We start from the raw sequence: 18,300 nt of genomic DNA, 5'->3' as shown, positions 1-18,300 counted from the left end.
AAGGAAATGGAACAACGGCACTGGCAGGGACCAAGGAGCCCCGTGCCCGGGCCCTCCGCACAGAGCGCTGGCACAGGGGGGCACACGGGGTGCCCATGGGGCTGGTGCTGCTCCAGCGGACCAAGGAGCCCCGTGCCCGGGCCCTCCGCACAGAGCGCTGGCACAGGGGGGCACACGGGGTGCCCATGGGGCTGGTGCTGCTCCAGCCCTCTCCAGCCCCGCAGCGGTGCCTTCCCTTCCCCGCGCTGCAGGGAGGCGCGCCCTGAGCCCCAGGTCTTGCTCTTTGCGCTTTCCCTCGGACTCGCTCAGGCGCGGGGAGCACCGGGGTCGCGGAGGCCGACACACGGAGAGTGAATGGGGGAAGAACTAAAGGTTTTGTCTCAACTGCCTTGTTCTCAGGACACTGTCACGGGTGCTCTTGATCCTAAATCGTTTCTCAAGGGGGTTGTGCGATCTCCACGAGTTGCCCCTTGGCGTGCCGTTCCCTAAGGACTTGGGATTCCTACTGTTAAATAATTTTGGGGTTTTATAGCACCGCAACATGCCGGCTTGGAACGCACACGAAGCTATGACATTCAGGGAACGGGGCTTCCGTAGCTGCAGCCACAGAATTCGGCAAAGGCAGTGTGAATCCTGAAGCGGGGCCTACAACAGATAAGACAATTTTGGGAGGGAAGGGGAAGCTAACGTGATAAATTAAGTATCTCACGGTATTATGTAAAGCTCTGCCGGAGGATATTCCCCAGCAGACCGACACAGTTTTAAGACAGATCAGCATTTTGGTCTGAGCTACTTGACAATGTCCTGTTTGGTAGAGAGATGAAGTAAGGCAGAGGGGGTATGTTCCAGTTCTGGGGCTGAGCCTCAGCAGCACTAAGGAACGCCAAAGGGTATCATCTTCCCTCGCCTCCCACAAGCTGTTTCATTTCCTTCCTCAGATTTGTTTTCCATAAAGCACATCTTGTTTTCCACTTCTTTTGTTCCAAGTGCTCTTTTCTTTGAGAAGTCATTTCTTCAATATCCCTATTACCTATCTATAAATCTAACTAGCTCTTTGAAAAGTCACACAATATTAATACCACTTTTACATAATGTCAGAACAACAATTCTATTAGTAAAGCTTTCAGTGAAGTTCTGCAACCCGATTGGTGTCCGGAGGAAGAGTAGCTGGGCAACCCGCTCTCCCCCTTCCTCCCTCCCTTTCTTCACAAGAGCTCACCAAGTTCACTGATAAAACAGCTCAGCCCAATAGCACGATACATGAACACGTACAGGGCTACTTTGGGGAGCAAAGAAAGGAGTCTTCAAGGTCCCTCCCTTAAGAGAAAGACCATATGCAAAAGCTGTTGAACAGACTCTGACCTTGGACTACACTGCTTCCACATTTGAAGGAAAGAAACAGTTTTCCCTGACTGTATCCCAACATCAGCCTAAGACCTGCAGCACTGGGCAAACCCCAGACACCGTTTGTCTTCACAGAGCCAAAGCAACTCCATGCAGAAAAGGTGGGAGTACCCGCAAGAGATGAGGTCCTTAGAGGAAGGGACACTGACCCAAAGCTCAAAAAACCCCCACCCAGCTTTTCCTCTTACCCGCTCTGAGAACAGCAGAGCTGACAACTTATCAGTGCCTTTGGTTCCCTACGAGGCCACTGGGAATTCTCCCTCCCCAGTGGAGTCGAGCTCCTTTAGAAACCCAGCTCTCGCTCCCCGCACGCAGCCGCTGCCGGCTGGCGCTCACACGCACTCGCACACACGCCCACCCACGCACACCCTGCCCTCTTCCCCCGCTCCAGCAGCCTCAGGGGAAACGGGAAGGGAGCCTTGGAGCCCGCACGGAGCTGGCTGCAACACCCTCCCAAGGCAAGAACCACTCGCTCTTCTGCTACTCCCACCGCAACACCGAGACATCGGCCAGGAGAACGACCTGGTCCCTCGCCAACAACGCCTCAAAGCTCCTCTCCCACAACCGTCTCACAGTATTTCAACCCTTTCAGGCAGACCAGCCAGGTGTTAGGAGTAGGTTAGCTTTCACCTCTCTCAGTTTGGTTTTTTCTTTCATAGTTTTTGGTCTAGACAGGATTAGCATTGCTATTAGAAAAGGAAGTGTTTAAAAAGTTTTCCACCTATTATCAAGCACTACAAGCCCTACATTCAGTAACAAGACAAGGGGGATAAAAGGAACCTGTTTCACTTTTGCTCTCCCAGATAGATTAAGATGCGACAACCATTCTTGTCCCTCCCTGGAGTTAAACACAGCGGACCCAGTTCAGCTCTGGAGCAACTCAACTCAACTGAAACGGATTTACAGCCCCGAGGTCGATCCTAGCCCAGTACAGCCATCTCTCCCCCGAGCCTCCCCGATATTTGTTGCCTCATCTTCAGATCCCAGCGAGGGGCAAGGAAAGGCCAAGAGGGAGGGAAGTGTGCGCACACTCGAAAGGACCCTGAACAGCAACCCCATCAGTAACCTGCATGCCACCACGTGCTGTGCTGCAGATTAGACCACAGATAAACCAACCAAACAACAATCCCAAACCCAGGAGCGACAAAATGTTTCCTTTGGCAAGACAGATACAAGGAAAAAAATTTATGAGCAAACATTTTCCTTCTAACACAGTCAAACCCCCTTTCTCTGCCCCCAACATCCACCCACCCCCACCCGACCCTATAAAGTTGTAACCTATAAACAGGATCTCAAATACATACAGCATAATCATGTTTATCAATCATAATAAACCATCAGTTCAACTAAACTCTACAGCTAGAATTATCTCCACTATTTATAAAGTTTGCTTTTCTCTTCTGATTTTTTCAGTTTAAAACCAGTTCTGCGACAATGCTAAGCTATGCTGAGGTATTTTATGAAGGTGCCAGAAGCCAGCTGCTACCCACAAGTATTGTTCTCAGAGCTGTATGGTGCTACCTTTCGCTGAGGGAAGACGGGGAAGGAGCAAGGAGGGAAAGAGGCAGAGGGATGAGACAGGGAGGGAGAAAGGGGGCCCAGATTATTCCAGTTATGGACGGTTCTTAGCAGGGCATCACTGATGGACCCAAAAGCAGCCCCAGGTCAAAGCTCAGAAGCTGCTTCATGTTTAGGAATTTGGTCAGAAAATAAGTACCTGATACTTATAAGTTCTACATGCTGACCTTATTTGTCTACTTGAGTAAAAGATGTCTTTTCTCCCACAGTTAAACTATTTGTAAGTTCAGTGCAATCTCCCTAACACCCTCCTAACAGCATCCCAACGGGAGTGAAAATTCAGAGCACGTCCCCACTTGGAGTGTCCTGGGAGAAGTGGCAGATGGATCAAATGCAGATAGATAAGTTAAAAAGATCAATTTTTTTTCCATGCATTACTGTGTCCATGTGTGAAGATATGCAAATAGAGGAATTGCTTTTCATCGTTCCAAAAGCACGGAAACTACTTGCACTGATACAGAGGGAACAGGTACCACTCACATTGTGGAGACAAAGATATGATTGTCTTAAGAAACTGTGAATTGTGAGCCAACAACTTTTTGACAAAATCTCCCCTGTCAAATATCTTTAAAGGATTTTAGGGGACTCCCCTCTGGAAAGAAGAGAGAAACTCACAAGCAGCTACAAGAGATTTATTGAGTGAGAAGGGCAGAACTTGTGCAAGGTAAGTATCTTGAATTCTCTATTGCTATAGTACTTTGGGAGGGAGAGGGCAGATGTACTGGTTGCAAAAATAGAAAGGGATTTGAGTTGGCTGTGTGAGAGCTGACAACCATAAATACAGTGGGGAGGGCAGCAGGCAGCTTATTCCTTTGGTAATACTCCACCCTAGGCAACATCCAGCAGGGTCAGACAGGCCCTGCTGGGGTACAAGGTATGGAGAAACAGCATTTAACTATTTCAGGCAGAACAGGAATAGGGAATAGTGACTCTTCATAAAGTTAATGTGGCAATAAAAACATCTATATTTTAAACTTCCAGTTTAAAACCAAGTATCATTGAAAGTTTGGACCATGCATTATTTTATCTGTCCTAAAACACTCTAATGACCATGAGAAGCTACCTGTCTCTTTAAGATCCTTTTGTATCTTTATATATTTCTTTATCTAAGAAAATATGAATTGATATTTAAGGTAAATTAGATGTTGCTTTGGTTTAGTATCTGTGGTATGGCTCCAGCTGTAATGGTTGTGCTGCTCCATTTGCAACAACAACAGAAAAAGAGGGAATCCCTGTTTTAAGGAACTTTTGCTTTGCAGGAATGCACACAGAGTTAAGGAATTAACTCTCCCATGTCCTTCACTAACTCAGCTGCAGAAATGTGTCAAAGCACCCCATGTGAGGCTTACAGAGGTGGCATTTGAGCATTAGGTCATAGTTCCAAGAGATGTCTACGTGCACATCCATATCACCTCACAGTGAATGATAAAAATGTACTTCAACTAACACAGTACAGTAACTCAGAAACAAAATAAATGCTCTGTAGGAAATCTAAGCAGATGTAACGACTGCAAGCAGCCACGCCTGTGCACACTTTCTTTGGGCTGTTCATGAATCCTTCCACGGTGACTCTGGAGAATGGGTTCTAAGGAGACCAAGTGTGCTAAAGCCAAAGTGTGCTAAAGCAAAACGTGTTTTTCTTAAGATCAGAAAATAATGTCATCACCAAGCTACAAGACCAATTCCTGAAGCCATTGTCTAAATTAATTTTGATCTTCTGGGCATATCTGTGTTTGTGTCCCTGGAAATCTCTTGTTTTTTGAACTGTCCCTGTCTGCAGGGAGAGTTTTTCACTTTCTCTTTTTTTGCCTGGGTATTGTGACATGCTTGCAACTATGAAAAGCAACCCTCTCACCTTTAAATACAGAGACATGAAACTCTGAAAAAGAGATGCTATTATCCTTTTCCAGCACACCACCAAACTTCTTGTAATCATATTTCCTGCGTCTGTACACAATTATTATTGTTTCTTTTCAGATGCATCAATTGCTGCTGCCAGCATGATGGTGATTTAAGAAACAAACTTCTGCTAAATTCTGGTACATGATCTCACATTCTTCTCATTCTTTGAAGGAACATACGTGCTCTTAACTTGGCAGATGTACACCCACTGCCAGCCTGATTTCTGTCTTTTACCTAACACTGGAGGCATCCAGCATCCACGAGGGAAAACACCGGTAGGGATGACAAGTAGGCTCCAGGAACAACAGTCCTTCAGTCACAAGGATGTTTCAGGGGACAATGAATCAGAACACACTGGCAATGGATGCCATGGGATATGTGCTGTTTGGGAATTATGCCAGCTTCTGCCAACAAAACCAAGCATTTCTTGGATATGTGACTACTCTGAGCTTCCAGTTTCTCTCAGAACAAAACTCGCTAAGAAATTCCCTGGAATCTGGGCCCCAGATAGGGTGATGGGGTAGAGAAGAGGAGGGTAAAGGGGAATAAGGTGCTCACACCAAAGCCATGTGACCAATGCAAAGGTAGTCAGGAAAAAAAGCAGATTTTTATAATAAATAAACCATCCAAGCTGCATTAGTGTTCCAGATATGTACTCAACAAGACCCTCTCCCAACCACAAACCAGCAAGAATGGGACATGAAAACTCATTCAGACAGCTAATGGCACAGTCTCCTGGAACTGTGGAGAGAGGATTTTCCACTGATTTAAGGCCCACCTTTCTTTGTGTTTCCTAGATATCTGCAAGGACCATGCCCCCCACCCCACCACAAAACCACTGGGGAGGAGGGGATCCATCGGAGACGAGCCCGGTGGTCTCCCCCCTCTAACAAAAAAAGCTTCCTGATAAATTGTACTTTTGCACAGGCGTGAAAGTAAGCAGGGACTTTCAGAGTCAGGAACAAACGCTACAGCTGCGGTTTTCCCCATCCTCTTACTTCACTCAAAACAAGTCCAAGGACTTGCATTCCTTTGGTAGAAACTATAGACTGTGCTCGGCCTCCAGACCAGCACACTGGGTACCAGCATCTTCTCTCCTACTTTTTCCCTACCTCCCTGAAGCTCACCCAGCTGTACCTGCTGCTGCTCTGAAGCTTTTACTGTGGGCCATTTTTACAGAATTATTCATAGCCCTAAAAGTCTCCTGCACAGCCTGAAGACATAGAGACACATCAAAAATACTGAGATTCATCCATACTGGGGGGGATAAAGGTGGGACCTCTTGGATTAACAATCCTCTGACATTGCCATTCTATTTACACATCAAATAAAACAAATTAAAATCAAGTTAAGAGTCTGCCCCAAGGATAACACAAATTACCAACCAAAAAAAAAAAAAGATTAAAAACAAGCAGCAACTTTTATATAAAATTAATAAAAACAAAAGACAAATGAAAAAGAAATTGTCAGTAGCATCTATCGCCTCTCTGCATCTGAACTGCACTTACACAAACTAGTCCATTAGTACAGCAGCTTGCTAGAAATTGACTTTGGTTCAAGCTTAGTTTTAAAAAAATAAAACATAAAAAAATCAAAAACACATAAGAAACGGTGGACGGACATTTGTTAGTTTCCCTGCTTGCAGTTCACTAGTTTTGAAGTTTTAGGGGTAATTGGTTTAAATATCAGTAAAACAGGAAGGTGGAGAGTTAGAGATGAACAGAGCAAAACCATGGTGGTGGGGGGAGAGATAAGGGGTTCTGCCACTTGAGTGCAAACACAAATCCCACATGCTCAGGCACAAACCAAAGCATGTGTAGAGTTTAAAGTTGCTGCCTTCCGGATCTTGGATGAGAAGCTCCAGGATCCCCCTGAATCATCAACAAAATGAACAAAGCTGCATGAGCTCATTATTTTAGGACACTCTGGTGACAAAAGAAAAGGGGGTGGGTGGGAAAGGGACTCTTCTAATACCCTCACTAGCTAAAAGTAATTTAGTTTTATAGACATGGCAGAAACCTTTAAATCCATCAGGAATGGAAAGTTCAACGTGAACTGCATTGCAGTGATCCAGTCTTCTCTCTTTAAAAATCTTTTCTTTTTTTTTGGTTCAGATACTAGATTGTATATCTAAGAATATACAGATCTGACTTCTGTACAGTTCATTACTTCTTCCTCATCCACAAAAATATCCTTTGCTCCACGGATCAGAATCAACCTTAAAAAGTGAGTTCTGGTGGCAAGCCAGACCTGGACTGCCGTCCTCACCCCGAGAGCAGCCCCGCAGCTCAGAGACCACAGCAGATCAGCCCAGGGTGTGCAAAGCCCCAGAGTGCCTCTGTTGTGTTGGCATTAACAATGGCACCTTCTGTTCCCATACTCCTGCCTTCTGTCTTTTGCAGCCAGAAGCACTTTTTTTTTTTTTTTTTTTACTAGGAAGTTCTTCTAAATAGTGTTGGAAGCATCAGAAAAGGAATATTGCTATAAATGGGGAGAATGTGACCTTCTGAAATCTGGTACCAACTCACCTAGAGGGGATTTAGGACTGTAAATGCTGCTTTACATGCTGCCAATTAGCCTGGGTCACCATGGTTTTCAAATATTTCTGTGTGCTCTTGCACAGCAAAACGAAATCACTGGAACAGAAGAGCCATCAGTATTGTCACACAATCCACACATGGGAGGTCACATCCCGCTCTCTGAAGTAGAAGGAACCAAGCAGACGAAGCTACGAGCAGAATTTGGCCGTTTTGTCTGAATATTTGAGAGAAGGAGAATGGCAGTTGGGAGCTAATTCTTACCTCTGCTTAAAAAGCAGAGACCAGCCTGGAAGTTTGCACACAGTGATCTCTTCTGCTGCACTCAGCTTCCTGCACAAATGATGAACATAAATTCTTCTGACCCTTACAAGTAGGCATTAGACAAATTCAAGGATGAGGAAACTGTTCAGAACATTTACAGAAAATTAGGACAGAAAGTCTATTTGTGCTCCATTCTTCCTCTCCACCCCCCCGCCCTCCCCCCATGGTGTGGGAGCTCGCTGAAAATAATCCAGGAGCAAAAGACAAACGCGTCCAAACTATATATATAAAAATAATAATAATAATAATCATAATAATAATAATAGAGATACACCAGTAATACAGGCCTGCCTAAATTGTACCAGTTAAGAAAGGAACCCCCAACATGATTGATACGATTATAAACACCTTGTATGACATAATGGCCTGTACAACAGACCTATAAAATGATAATTAAAAAAGAAAGATATTTAGACCAATAAAACCAAGAAATCCCCTTCCTATGTTTGAACTGATAACCCACCTTAACTTGTCATTGTGACTGCTGGAAATGATAAGTAGTCCTTTCACTTTTTTTGTGTTTTTGTGGTTTTTAGTTTTTTTGTGGATTTTTTTTTTTTTTTTTACATTTTTGGTTAGAAAGTTCTCCGATCCATGAAGCGATCCTGAAAAGACAGTGTTTATTATAAAATTAGGCAAATGTCTGTCCCAGCTTTAAATCCTTCCTGTTTTGCTTTCGTTTTTTTTTTTTTTCTCCTTTTTTTTTTGGGTTTTTTTGGTTTTTTGTTTTTTTAAATATTTTTCCTTCTCTTTCTCTCTCTCTCTCTCTCTCTCTTGTCCCCAGCAACACGGTGAGAGGATGCCCATGGCATTTTCAGTTCATCAACCGGGCTGGCAGCCGATCCCAGCGCACAGTGACCCAGGCTGCTGGAGCAGCCCAGCCCGGCTCACTGTGCCTTGGAGGCAGTAGTGGTGGTGGACGAGGCCCCGCTGGCAGAGGCCACGGTGAGGAGAGAGTTCTGGATGGACTCGGCTGAGGTGGAGGTGGCGTGAAGGCTGGCGACTGGTCCAGAGGCCCCTGCGGAGGCTGCAGCTGCAGAGACCAAGCTAACTGGGTTGCTGGTGAGCAGAGAAAGGTTCTGAGGGTTCAGGAACAGAGGGGCAGTGACGATGTTAGGGGTACCTCCAGCATTGGCAAACACCAAGTTTCCAGTTGCATCCAGTGATGTTATTGGAAGAGAGCCACCAGATGCAAGAGCTAAAAAAAGGGAAAGTCGAGCAGGGAGGAGATAACATTAGCAGCAAGCAACAATGCAAAATGTGTCTAAAAGCAGGGGGTCTCTGCATTTGCCCTTCTCTGATACGTGTGCTCTCTAAATCACTGAGGGCAATTGTCTCATCATAGGCTGTTTTGGTATTTTTTTTTTTTCAAAATAACCATCAGACAAGATCTTGCAGATACTAAAAAGCGTCTTTCATTCGCTGCTAAACTAATTCCACTGTGCCTTTCTTCAGCTCTTTTAGCACAACACTGGTCTGTGTTTCCTGCCACAGAGAGCCTGCACATCCAGGCAACTTGCACTGGGAAGGGTTGAGATGAGGGTTCATGTGAAATGACAGCTATCACAAGATGGAGAAGGTCATGTAACCTTGAGCGTAACATTTTAAATGTTGACATATAACCAACCACTGTTACAACTTACTCTCACGGGTCTACAGCGTTCAGTGTTCAGTCTGCCTTAGATTATGATCTCCTAAATTTATCTGTGACACTTTATGAAATGGTTCTTTCTTGCAACCTAGAAACAAGATTTGTTCAGCTAGTTTAAAGGATATTTGAACACACAGGTTACCTAGCTCTTTAGACACTTGTACCACCCAGTTTCTACAGGTGGCAAACTACGAACTCAGAACAACTCTTGCTTGAAGCCAGTGGTAACTTCTGGCTTTGTGCTATTTCCAAAACAAATAAATATTTTCTCTTCTGAATGTGGATTTATGTATTACAAGTTCTACATAAGGATTTTAGGAGGCAGGATGTTTGCTGTAGGTTCTTTTCAAATACACGTGAAGACAAGAATTCAAGATCAAGACTTGCTCAGAACTGCCCTCCCAAGAGACCTCAGAATGGTGCAAGTCTGCTCAAGCAGACTATAGAAAAGCTATAAAAAGCAAATCTCTAACCTGCTAGAGATACAGGCCAATGAGGCAAGGACAATAAATTCCAGATTATATTCAGTATCTTAAATGCCTCCTTTAAATCACTGTAAGATCATACACAGTTCTGATTCCCTATCTGTAGTTGTACCTGCTCGTATCTCTGTGATCCACAAAACATATTTGCACATTTAATTTTTGTAAAACCTTTACTCCTACACAATTTATGCCCAGTGCAGAGGAGTCAGTGTTCTCTGGTAGACAAAATCAGAGGGCATAAAGTGAAGCTGTGTGACAGAGATGCATTAGAAGGAACACTACTGACCTTGAATAGTTGCCAGTGTACTGTTGCTCATCAGGGCCGGGCTGAGAGCACCACCTAATGTCCCTGGATTGAGACTGAGTAAGGCACCTCTGCAGCAAACAAGGTCATGGAGGAAGTGGAAAAGAGAAAGAGTGTTACTTTTAAGAAAAGGTTGTTGCTGTTCAAAAGTACACCATCATATTTTTTAAAAAGGGGGAAGGGGGGAGGGAGGGCAAGGAAGGAGGAAAGACCAAAGATTAAGGGCTATTTTTTGATTATTTTACTTTTAACTCCATGAGGGGTTCGTAACATGCCTGAAGTACAAGCACTGTAAATACATGACTTGCACTGATCATTGGTGTAAAATATTCTTGTGAAGTATTTTGGGAAAACTGTTAATTGTTAGAGAACTATCATCCTCTCCCAAATGCAGATAAGAAATATGCAAATCAAGAGGAATTAAAGAAACATCTGTCCGGGCAACATTTCTAAAGCTACAACTTGAAAAATACATCATCTTGCATCTTTAAGAACTTGCTCATGATGGAGAAATGAATACAGAGGAGTGAAGTGTGTCTAGACTATCTCTCCATTTTACAATTAATAGGACAGTTTCTATGATTCAGTGGTAAGCTGCAGTCCTTAAGTTGAGCTCTGCAGTGGAGTGAACGATTTATCAAACAACAACATCACTGTAACACAGCTTTTTCACCTTTAAAATGAACACAGCATTTGTGTACTGTGATGGGAATGGTCAATTGCCATCTCTGAGTAAACCTTCAGAATCTGAGATAAATGACAGTGATGCATAAAAGCAATTTATCCCAAGAATTCTCCTTCACTCTTCTGTCACCTCACCTAAAAGGGAGCGCAAAATTGATCCTTACCCAGCTGCAAACTGTGAGGATGCCATCAAGCCTGGGTTTAGTCCTGCTGCAGCAGCCATGGCAGCAAGACTTGCATTTGCAGGCAACTGTGCAGCTCCTTGTAACGCGGCCGCTGCCGCCGTTTGCAACCCTGATGCCGTTACCATCACCTGGCTGGTCCCGAGAGGGGAGGACAAGGGAGTGGAGGTTGTCTGTGTTGTGCTGGTCTCACTGGCACTGGATGCCTCTGAAGTGGAGGCTGAGGCAGAAGGGGAAGGACTCAGGGAGGGTGATGTCACTGCTGAAGAAGCTGGAGGTGCTGTTGAAATCACTGTTGCCGTGTTGTTGGAGGTGGTTTCTGTTGTGCCTGGAAGATTGGTTCTGGTCAGATCAGTACAAAACACAGACACCAGAAACCCCTGCCCACCCAAACTCAACTGCATGTCCAGCTGAAAGGGGCACAACACACACATTTCTGTAGTACCAAGAAGCACAAATAGTTCAAATGAAAAAATGAAATTACACTTCCCAATGGGAGGCTGAGGAGCTCTAGAAGCCAGCAATGAAAAACAGTATCTTTTGTTTCAGCACCACCTGTGATTTTATTCCTGGAAAAGCCAACTCAGTGGTGACAAAAACTGAAGCTTCCTAGTGCAGCAACAAGGAACAACGACAATAATGTCCTGGGATAAGCAGTGACCAACAGTGAATGACTCTTTTAAGAATTCAGAAGGGAAAAGCGGTAGGGGTTGATGTGGTGGCAGCAGAGATCAGCCCTTACCTGTGACTGACAGACTGGTGACAGCAGGACTGGCCAGAGGGAGCACGGGGTTGACAGTCAGGGTTGTAGCTGCACTGCTAGTCACAAGGCTTGGCGTGGTTGCCACCTGGAGGTCAAAAACGAATAAAACTGCTCAGCTGCTCAAAGACAGAGTCACACTCTACACCTGGGTTTCTTTCTTTCCACCCTCAGCTGAGGAAGTTATCAGGGAGAACACTGCATATAAACTAATCTTTTTTGTAACTTGGTTACTTTATCATCCAATGAAACAACCATAGCACCATCTCTAATTACCAGCAATATCTTTATTCCTAATAATTCAGTATTTGAAAGGAGATACACGTCTCAAGACTGCAAGCTAGCCCTCTCTCTGCCACCCCACTAAGACAGCATCTTGTCTTAACAGAGACACTCTTACAGAAAGAGTTACAAAATATATTATTTCTACTTCTTTCTTTTTTGTTTAAACATCTTTTCAGCTCCAAACCTCTTTCTCTGATAAAATTATGTAAATGCCCCAGCATTAACAAAGATATTTAGGGTAATGTGTTTCTATGGAGAAGCAGAATAACATTTCACTTTTATTCAACCAGACTATAAGCTTTACTTTGATAAGTTTCCTTGTGCCAGAGGAAGTACCTCTGAATTTCAAAACATACAAATGGGGTTTTCAATTGTAGATGGCTTATTACAAGAAAGCTAAAATAAACTGAAGACATTACAGATAAACACCAAAGATTTAAGGCTGGAGAAACTAGCTTATGAGGAAAAATGAAATACAAGGAAAGGACTTTTTATGGACAAGAAATGGTGTCCAACAGTAATATGTGAAGGCTGTTATACATCAATGAGAGAAATGAATCCTTTAGAATTGCCCAAGAGAACATAGCCAAGGATATAGGCTAAAAATTCCTCCTTTCCACTCTCTTACCTTAAGTCTATTATCAGAGAAATATCTCTCATGCTACACATCCTCTTAGAGGGAGTCAAATGCTTCACGCATTTTAAACAAGACTGGGGCAACTGGGACAGATCTGAAAGCTTTCTGCCCATCTCAAATAGCGTATGAAATTAAGAGGAGCTGGATACACAGTACACCTCCCACTAATGCAGCCCAGCCACCACATCTGTCATCTGCCCAGCAAGCAGTTAAGGCCAAGGTCACAATCCCTATTCCAGGGCAGAGAATGACCTGGAATTAATACAGCTCACCCCCGTGGTTACAGTGAGTGACTCCAGCCAATGCAAAAGGAGCCTTCCCCTCCAATCCTGCTGCAGAGCCCTCACCCTCGTGCAGCCAGGCTGCAAGTCACAATGGTTATCTAACCATACTGAAAATTCATCATTGTTCCTCACATGGCTAATCTGCAGTCCAACTGCTAAACTAAGCCCAAGCATCCTATGTGGCCACAATCTCCAGAGCTGACACAAGGAATCAACAAAGCACACGGTCAGTGAAGGCTGGGGGCAGCAGGGCTGGAACATCCATTTCAGTAGTAGCAGCACAGTTTTAAGAGAAGCTCAGAATGAGTGAAAACACTAGTGAAACTTCACTGATGAAAGGGAGACTGTGGTTAACACCTCAATTTCTTACATACAATGGTAGATTATAGCAACAGGAAAATTTCTGTAGGAAAGCTCCTTTAAGTTGCAGTCTGAGGGAACTTGCACAGTTACTAAAACACACTATCATAAATCTCACTATATTCTGCTTTGGTAGCAAGGCATGCAACCTTGCTTTGCAACTGGGCAAAAAAACCTCCCACCAAAACAACAACAATCATAAAAAAAGACTAAGTACACTTAACACGGCCCTTCCCCTGAAACAAAAGGTTGCATGCACACACCCTGAGACAAGGATGAGGGGAGAGAGTAACACGTCACCAAAATTAATGGTTTAATGAAGTACTGGAAGATATTAGCTACTACAGTGATGAGGGTGGAATAAATACTACAAAAGGACAGCTACAGGCTACATAAATTCCACCACATTCCTATTAGCATAGCTACTATGAATTCTAATAGCTACTGTTTCTATTTATGAAAACAGACCTCCATGGACATTGGTAGCAAAGGTGCTGAAGGAACCTTGATGCATGTGTTTTGTTACTCTTATTTTCATGAAGTTTGTGTTTACCTGAGGTAAATACAAGTGTGGGAAATTAATTACAAGAGTATTAGCTAAACTGTTCTTTTGTTCCATGTCTTTCTTTTATATAAATCATTTCTGACTAGAAGTAACAACAATGATATCGCTGGATTTGTGTGACTTAAGTCTCCAAGTGATACAGAATCAAAGGATGGGAAAGACTGGAAGGGACCACAGTGGGTCCTTTGGTTCAACTTCCCTGCAGGGTCAGTCCTAGAGCACATGGCACAGAATTGAGTCCAGATGGTTCGTGAGTATCTCCAGTAAGGGAGACTCCACAGCCTCTCTGGGCAACCTGCTCCAGTGCATGATACATTTTACTGCTGCTCATTTACTGACCAGAGATGCTAATATAAGAGGGGAGGGGGAGAGCTACTAAGGACTTTGCAAAAATTACTATTATTTTATTAAAAAAAAAAAAAAAAAAAGAAGGGGATAAAAGAAGGAAAGTCCAGATATAAACTGGTTATTATCTGAAGTAAGGTCAAAGCAACAACCTCAAGTGCAAATTTTGTAGTCAGAATATTTCATCATAAACTGGCTAAACAAAACACCCTCACTGAAGGCCTGACTAGTAAGCATTATCCCTCTTACACAGTTTCCAGGTGGAACACTCAAAATGCCAGTAAAATATAAATATGTGAGAACAAGTCTGCTGCACAAAGAAGGTGCAGCACGTGTAGCTTCCACAGTGAGCACAGCAGAACTACCTCTGCCAGTGATCTTTGTCAACACACTTCCTGACTCTTACCAGTGAGGTTGGACAAGGGAAAATTGCTTTGATGGGCGAGCTGCTGGTTCCACCACTGCTGGGTGGGTTGATCCTTTTCTCCTTCTGGCGCCGGTTACAGAACCAAACGCGGATCACCTCCTTCTCCATGTTTAGCTGGTCAGCTATCATGGCGATCTCATCCGAGGTAGGCTTTTGGTTCTGACAAAAGAAAATGGTATCTGAAAAGCTCTGAAATTACCTCCTGAAGTTTTGCATCATAGCCTCTTCTCCAGTAGGCAGAAATCTGAATTGGTGATTTAGATCCAGAATCTGGTCAGTGGTACAGTAGAGACAAACCACAGTAGATGTTTCTGCCCTCCAGCTAAAAACCTCAAATTATGTGTGCTTAGACTATTGCCCCATTTATCTATCCTCATGAGGGGTAGTGTTTAAACCTATGTCTGAGTATACTGGAATGCAGAATCACAGTCAGTGAACTGCAAGAACCAATGAGTATTTCTGAGGGGGTTTGTGTTTGTTTTTACAGTGAAGCAGATGTTGATGGATGTTTCTTGGCACGGCTTTTGTGTTCCCACTGTTCCCCCTTTCCTAAATAGCACCGTGATGGCTTTACTCTGACACATATAATTGTTAAGTGAAGCTCCTCCATTTGTTCATTGGCTGAGCACAGCACCAGGACCACTGACCTCCAGGAAACTCTTCTCTAAGGCCACACGTATGTTGGTCTCTATGCTGGTGCGTTTCTTCCTCCTACGGTTCAAGCCTTCGATCCCTTGCCCTGGAGAATTCAGGGCACTTGGGCTGGAGAGAGTTGAATCAGATGAGAGGTTTTCTGAAAAAGAAGAAAGTAATACAAATCAGGAGATTTCATCTGAATGCAATGCAGTCTAATGCAAATGTTCTTCATCTATGCAAAGTACGTTAAGACCTGCTCTGTATCTATGCCAAATACATAGAGGGTCATGAAGATCACATGCATTAATCACTATATTTACAAATGACATCATACACCTGAAACTAAAAAAGCTACAAGTAAGCCCAGAGGATTCCTTTTGCTCCTGTATGCTACCACAGTATCCTTTCTACAGTACCTATACAGAGCTTGTCGCCCATATCTCGTTCTACTCCCCACTCACTGCAAGCCCCAGTTTAAAGGAAAAAGGAGTGCTTGATATCCATGAGCCATAGCTAAAAGTCACATGCAGCTATGAAAAAATCTGAGCAGCCTGACATTTCTTTTACCCACTCTACAAAACACTCAAGGAAGAGACGTTCATAAATGGCTGCACAGTGTTCAGTCTCTTCTCTCAGGACATCTTAGCAGATACTCAGTGCTACCAACCACTCTACACAGCGAGCAGCTCCCTTCTACTTCACCAGGGCTCTTAACCCCTAAATCCTGTCTTTCTGGCCTCACAGAGGAGAAAAGAGAGAACATTTAACCCCACTGTGCAGCAGGAAGAGCAATCTAACCAAAAGGCAAGCTCCAGCAGGGAATTTAAACACAGTGATTAACGGTGGCTGGAGTTTGTGGGTGATAAGCAAGTGTCAAAGTTAACAATGCCCACCATTATTCTAATAGATAATATAGACAGATAATGGGCAAGTATTTTCTAGATTTTTTTAATAGTAATGGCACCTGTAAACATGTGGAAACCCTTCCTCAGCCTGAAAACTCCACTGAGAACCAGGTGATTTCCATGGCAATAAATTCTGGAATCACTGGTATGCTTCTCCCGCCTGCTTTTACCTAAAAGTAAAACATTAGTCTCTAAAGCTGCCTGAATCTTCCAAAGATTTTCATGAAACTGAGTCAGAGACAATGGTTTCCCACTTGCAGGATGTGAAGAACCCTGACACTGCTCATAGTCCTTAACTTTACAGACACAAGTATTTCTTCAGGCTAGCAGGAAAAAGTCCCCTATGACACTCCTTGCAGCACTGGATCCATCCAATGCTGCTGAAAGGCTTGGGGCCTGCTGTCCTGTGGACTTAAGCACTCAGTGTGGAGGTATTTATGTTTTCTATCACAGACCTACAACACCTAATGATAACCCCTGCCAGCATGACAGAATGACACTTCCTTTTCTCAACAAAGGACAAATTTTCAACACCGCATGAAATTACTTTCAAAATTTCAGAGACTGCTGCAGGCACCAGCATAAAGCTCTCTCCATTTTGGTAAAAATAGGAAGGCACACACCATCCCTGCCATCTGTTTAACATATCCATCAGTTTTATACTATGTACAGTTGCACACTTGGAAGAAAAAACTGGCTGACAGAACTCTCAAAACACTTCCTATCCTAACACCTAGCACCACCACACAAGCTCCTTTTGCTGGTGGGAGATAAAAAAAAAGAGAACACTACCAGCACTGGCATAGTGAATAACTTGTAACCCAGGAAAAAAATTCATATGGGAGGGAAAAAGCAAAACCTAACCCACGATAAACTTCCTACAGGGAAAAAGATTATTTATCTGAACCCTTGGAGAGAGATAAAAGGAATGCACACAGGGGTATGGAAGGAGATGGATGCAATAAGCTCTGCCTACTGAAACAACAAATCATGCAACCCTCTACTACACATCTGAAAAAGAAAGCTAGAAGAGGATTAGAAGTTATATGCATTAACATACACGAAGGAAGAAAACCATGACACATATTGTACCTCATCCCATGCAATTGTTCAGCTATCTAGAGAACACATTTCTGAAAGTTCATACTGCAACTATTTTGGATGCATATAGGCACATGGAAAGGGAACTACAGACCCTTATTTCTACACCCTCATTTGTCCCATGGGCAGCTACAAAGGCTGATAGCTTCATAAAACCATAAGGGCACAAACGAAGCAGCTTTTCAGAATGCTACTGATTTTGGTGGGCTGGTGAAGAAATACACAGACTCATTCACCTGCATCATTGAGCCACTTTTCCAGAAGTGGCTTTAACTTGCACATGTTCTTAAAGCTGAGGTTCAAGGCTTCAAAGCGAGAGATGGTAGTTTGGCTGAAGTCATTTCCATAGAGTTTGCCCATAGCGAGCCCAACATCACCCTGGACAAAGAAAGAGAAAAAAGGGATTCACTGACACAGGCACTTCCAAAGCAAGGAATCCTGCCACATTCTGGTGTTCTCTTAGAGACTCCACTGCTGTGTGGGATTTCAGTTTCACAGAGGCTTTCTTAGCACTACCAAGATTCATGCTAAAGCAATAATCATAAAGAAATGTCAAACCTCAGTCAGTTTAACCGTGTAACTCTTTCCAGGAAATCCCTGATGCTTTGTCTTCTTAGCATTATCACTGAGCGGCACATTCCACTGAATATTAACTCGTAATTTTTTCTTAGTTCTTTAAAATAAGTAAAGGCCAAGCTCTCCTTAGGAGCAGATTTAAGTTTTTCTGCATATTTCACACCAAAGAAGGAAAGTTCAAATAAGCAGAAATGCAATGAATTCACATTCTCCAATTTGCAGAAAATACTCTAGAAAAGATGTCTGCAAAGATACATCATATTTAAATAGATGCAGAAATATCCTTATCTGAACTGTTAGTATCTTCTGAGGTTCAAATCAAATTTCTCCCCAGCAGATACAAATTTCAGAGCAGACAAGAACTTGAA

At 43.5% G+C, this 18,300-nt stretch overlaps 1 protein-coding gene across 6 annotated transcripts in view; it reads right to left on the bottom strand.

Moving 5' to 3' along the window:
- Positions 1-8,293: 8,293 nt before the first annotated feature.
- The window catches only part of POU2F1 (POU class 2 homeobox 1), a 47,025-nt gene continuing 37,018 nt past the window's right edge, over positions 8,294-18,300 (bottom strand). For 5 of the 6 annotated variants that reach the window (XM_033518709.1, XM_015636859.3, XM_033518719.1 and 2 more), the window contains 7 exons: positions 17,593-17,734; positions 15,362-15,507; positions 14,694-14,873; positions 11,794-11,899; positions 11,034-11,379; positions 10,168-10,256; positions 8,294-8,943 (listed from right to left, as the gene is read on the bottom strand). In XM_033518709.1, coding sequence (XP_033374600.1) covers positions 8,633-8,943; positions 10,168-10,256; positions 11,034-11,379; positions 11,794-11,899; positions 14,694-14,873; positions 15,362-15,507; positions 17,593-17,734 — 1,320 coding nt within the window. In that variant the 3' untranslated portion in view covers positions 8,294-8,632. Of the gene's footprint in view, positions 8,944-9,388; positions 9,485-10,167; positions 10,257-11,033; positions 11,380-11,793; positions 11,900-14,693; positions 14,874-15,361; positions 15,508-17,592; positions 17,735-18,300 lie in introns of all 6 variants that reach the window. The other variant, XM_033518712.1, reaches the window with a different exon arrangement.

The sequence above is a fragment of the Parus major genome, chromosome 1 (genome assembly GCF_001522545.3).
Source record: "Parus major isolate Abel chromosome 1, Parus_major1.1, whole genome shotgun sequence".
In the NCBI taxonomy this organism is placed as follows: domain Eukaryota; kingdom Metazoa; phylum Chordata; class Aves; order Passeriformes; family Paridae; genus Parus; species Parus major.
Note: the sequence above shows the minus strand (reverse complement) of the source record. Positions and strands in the feature narration are given on the sequence as shown.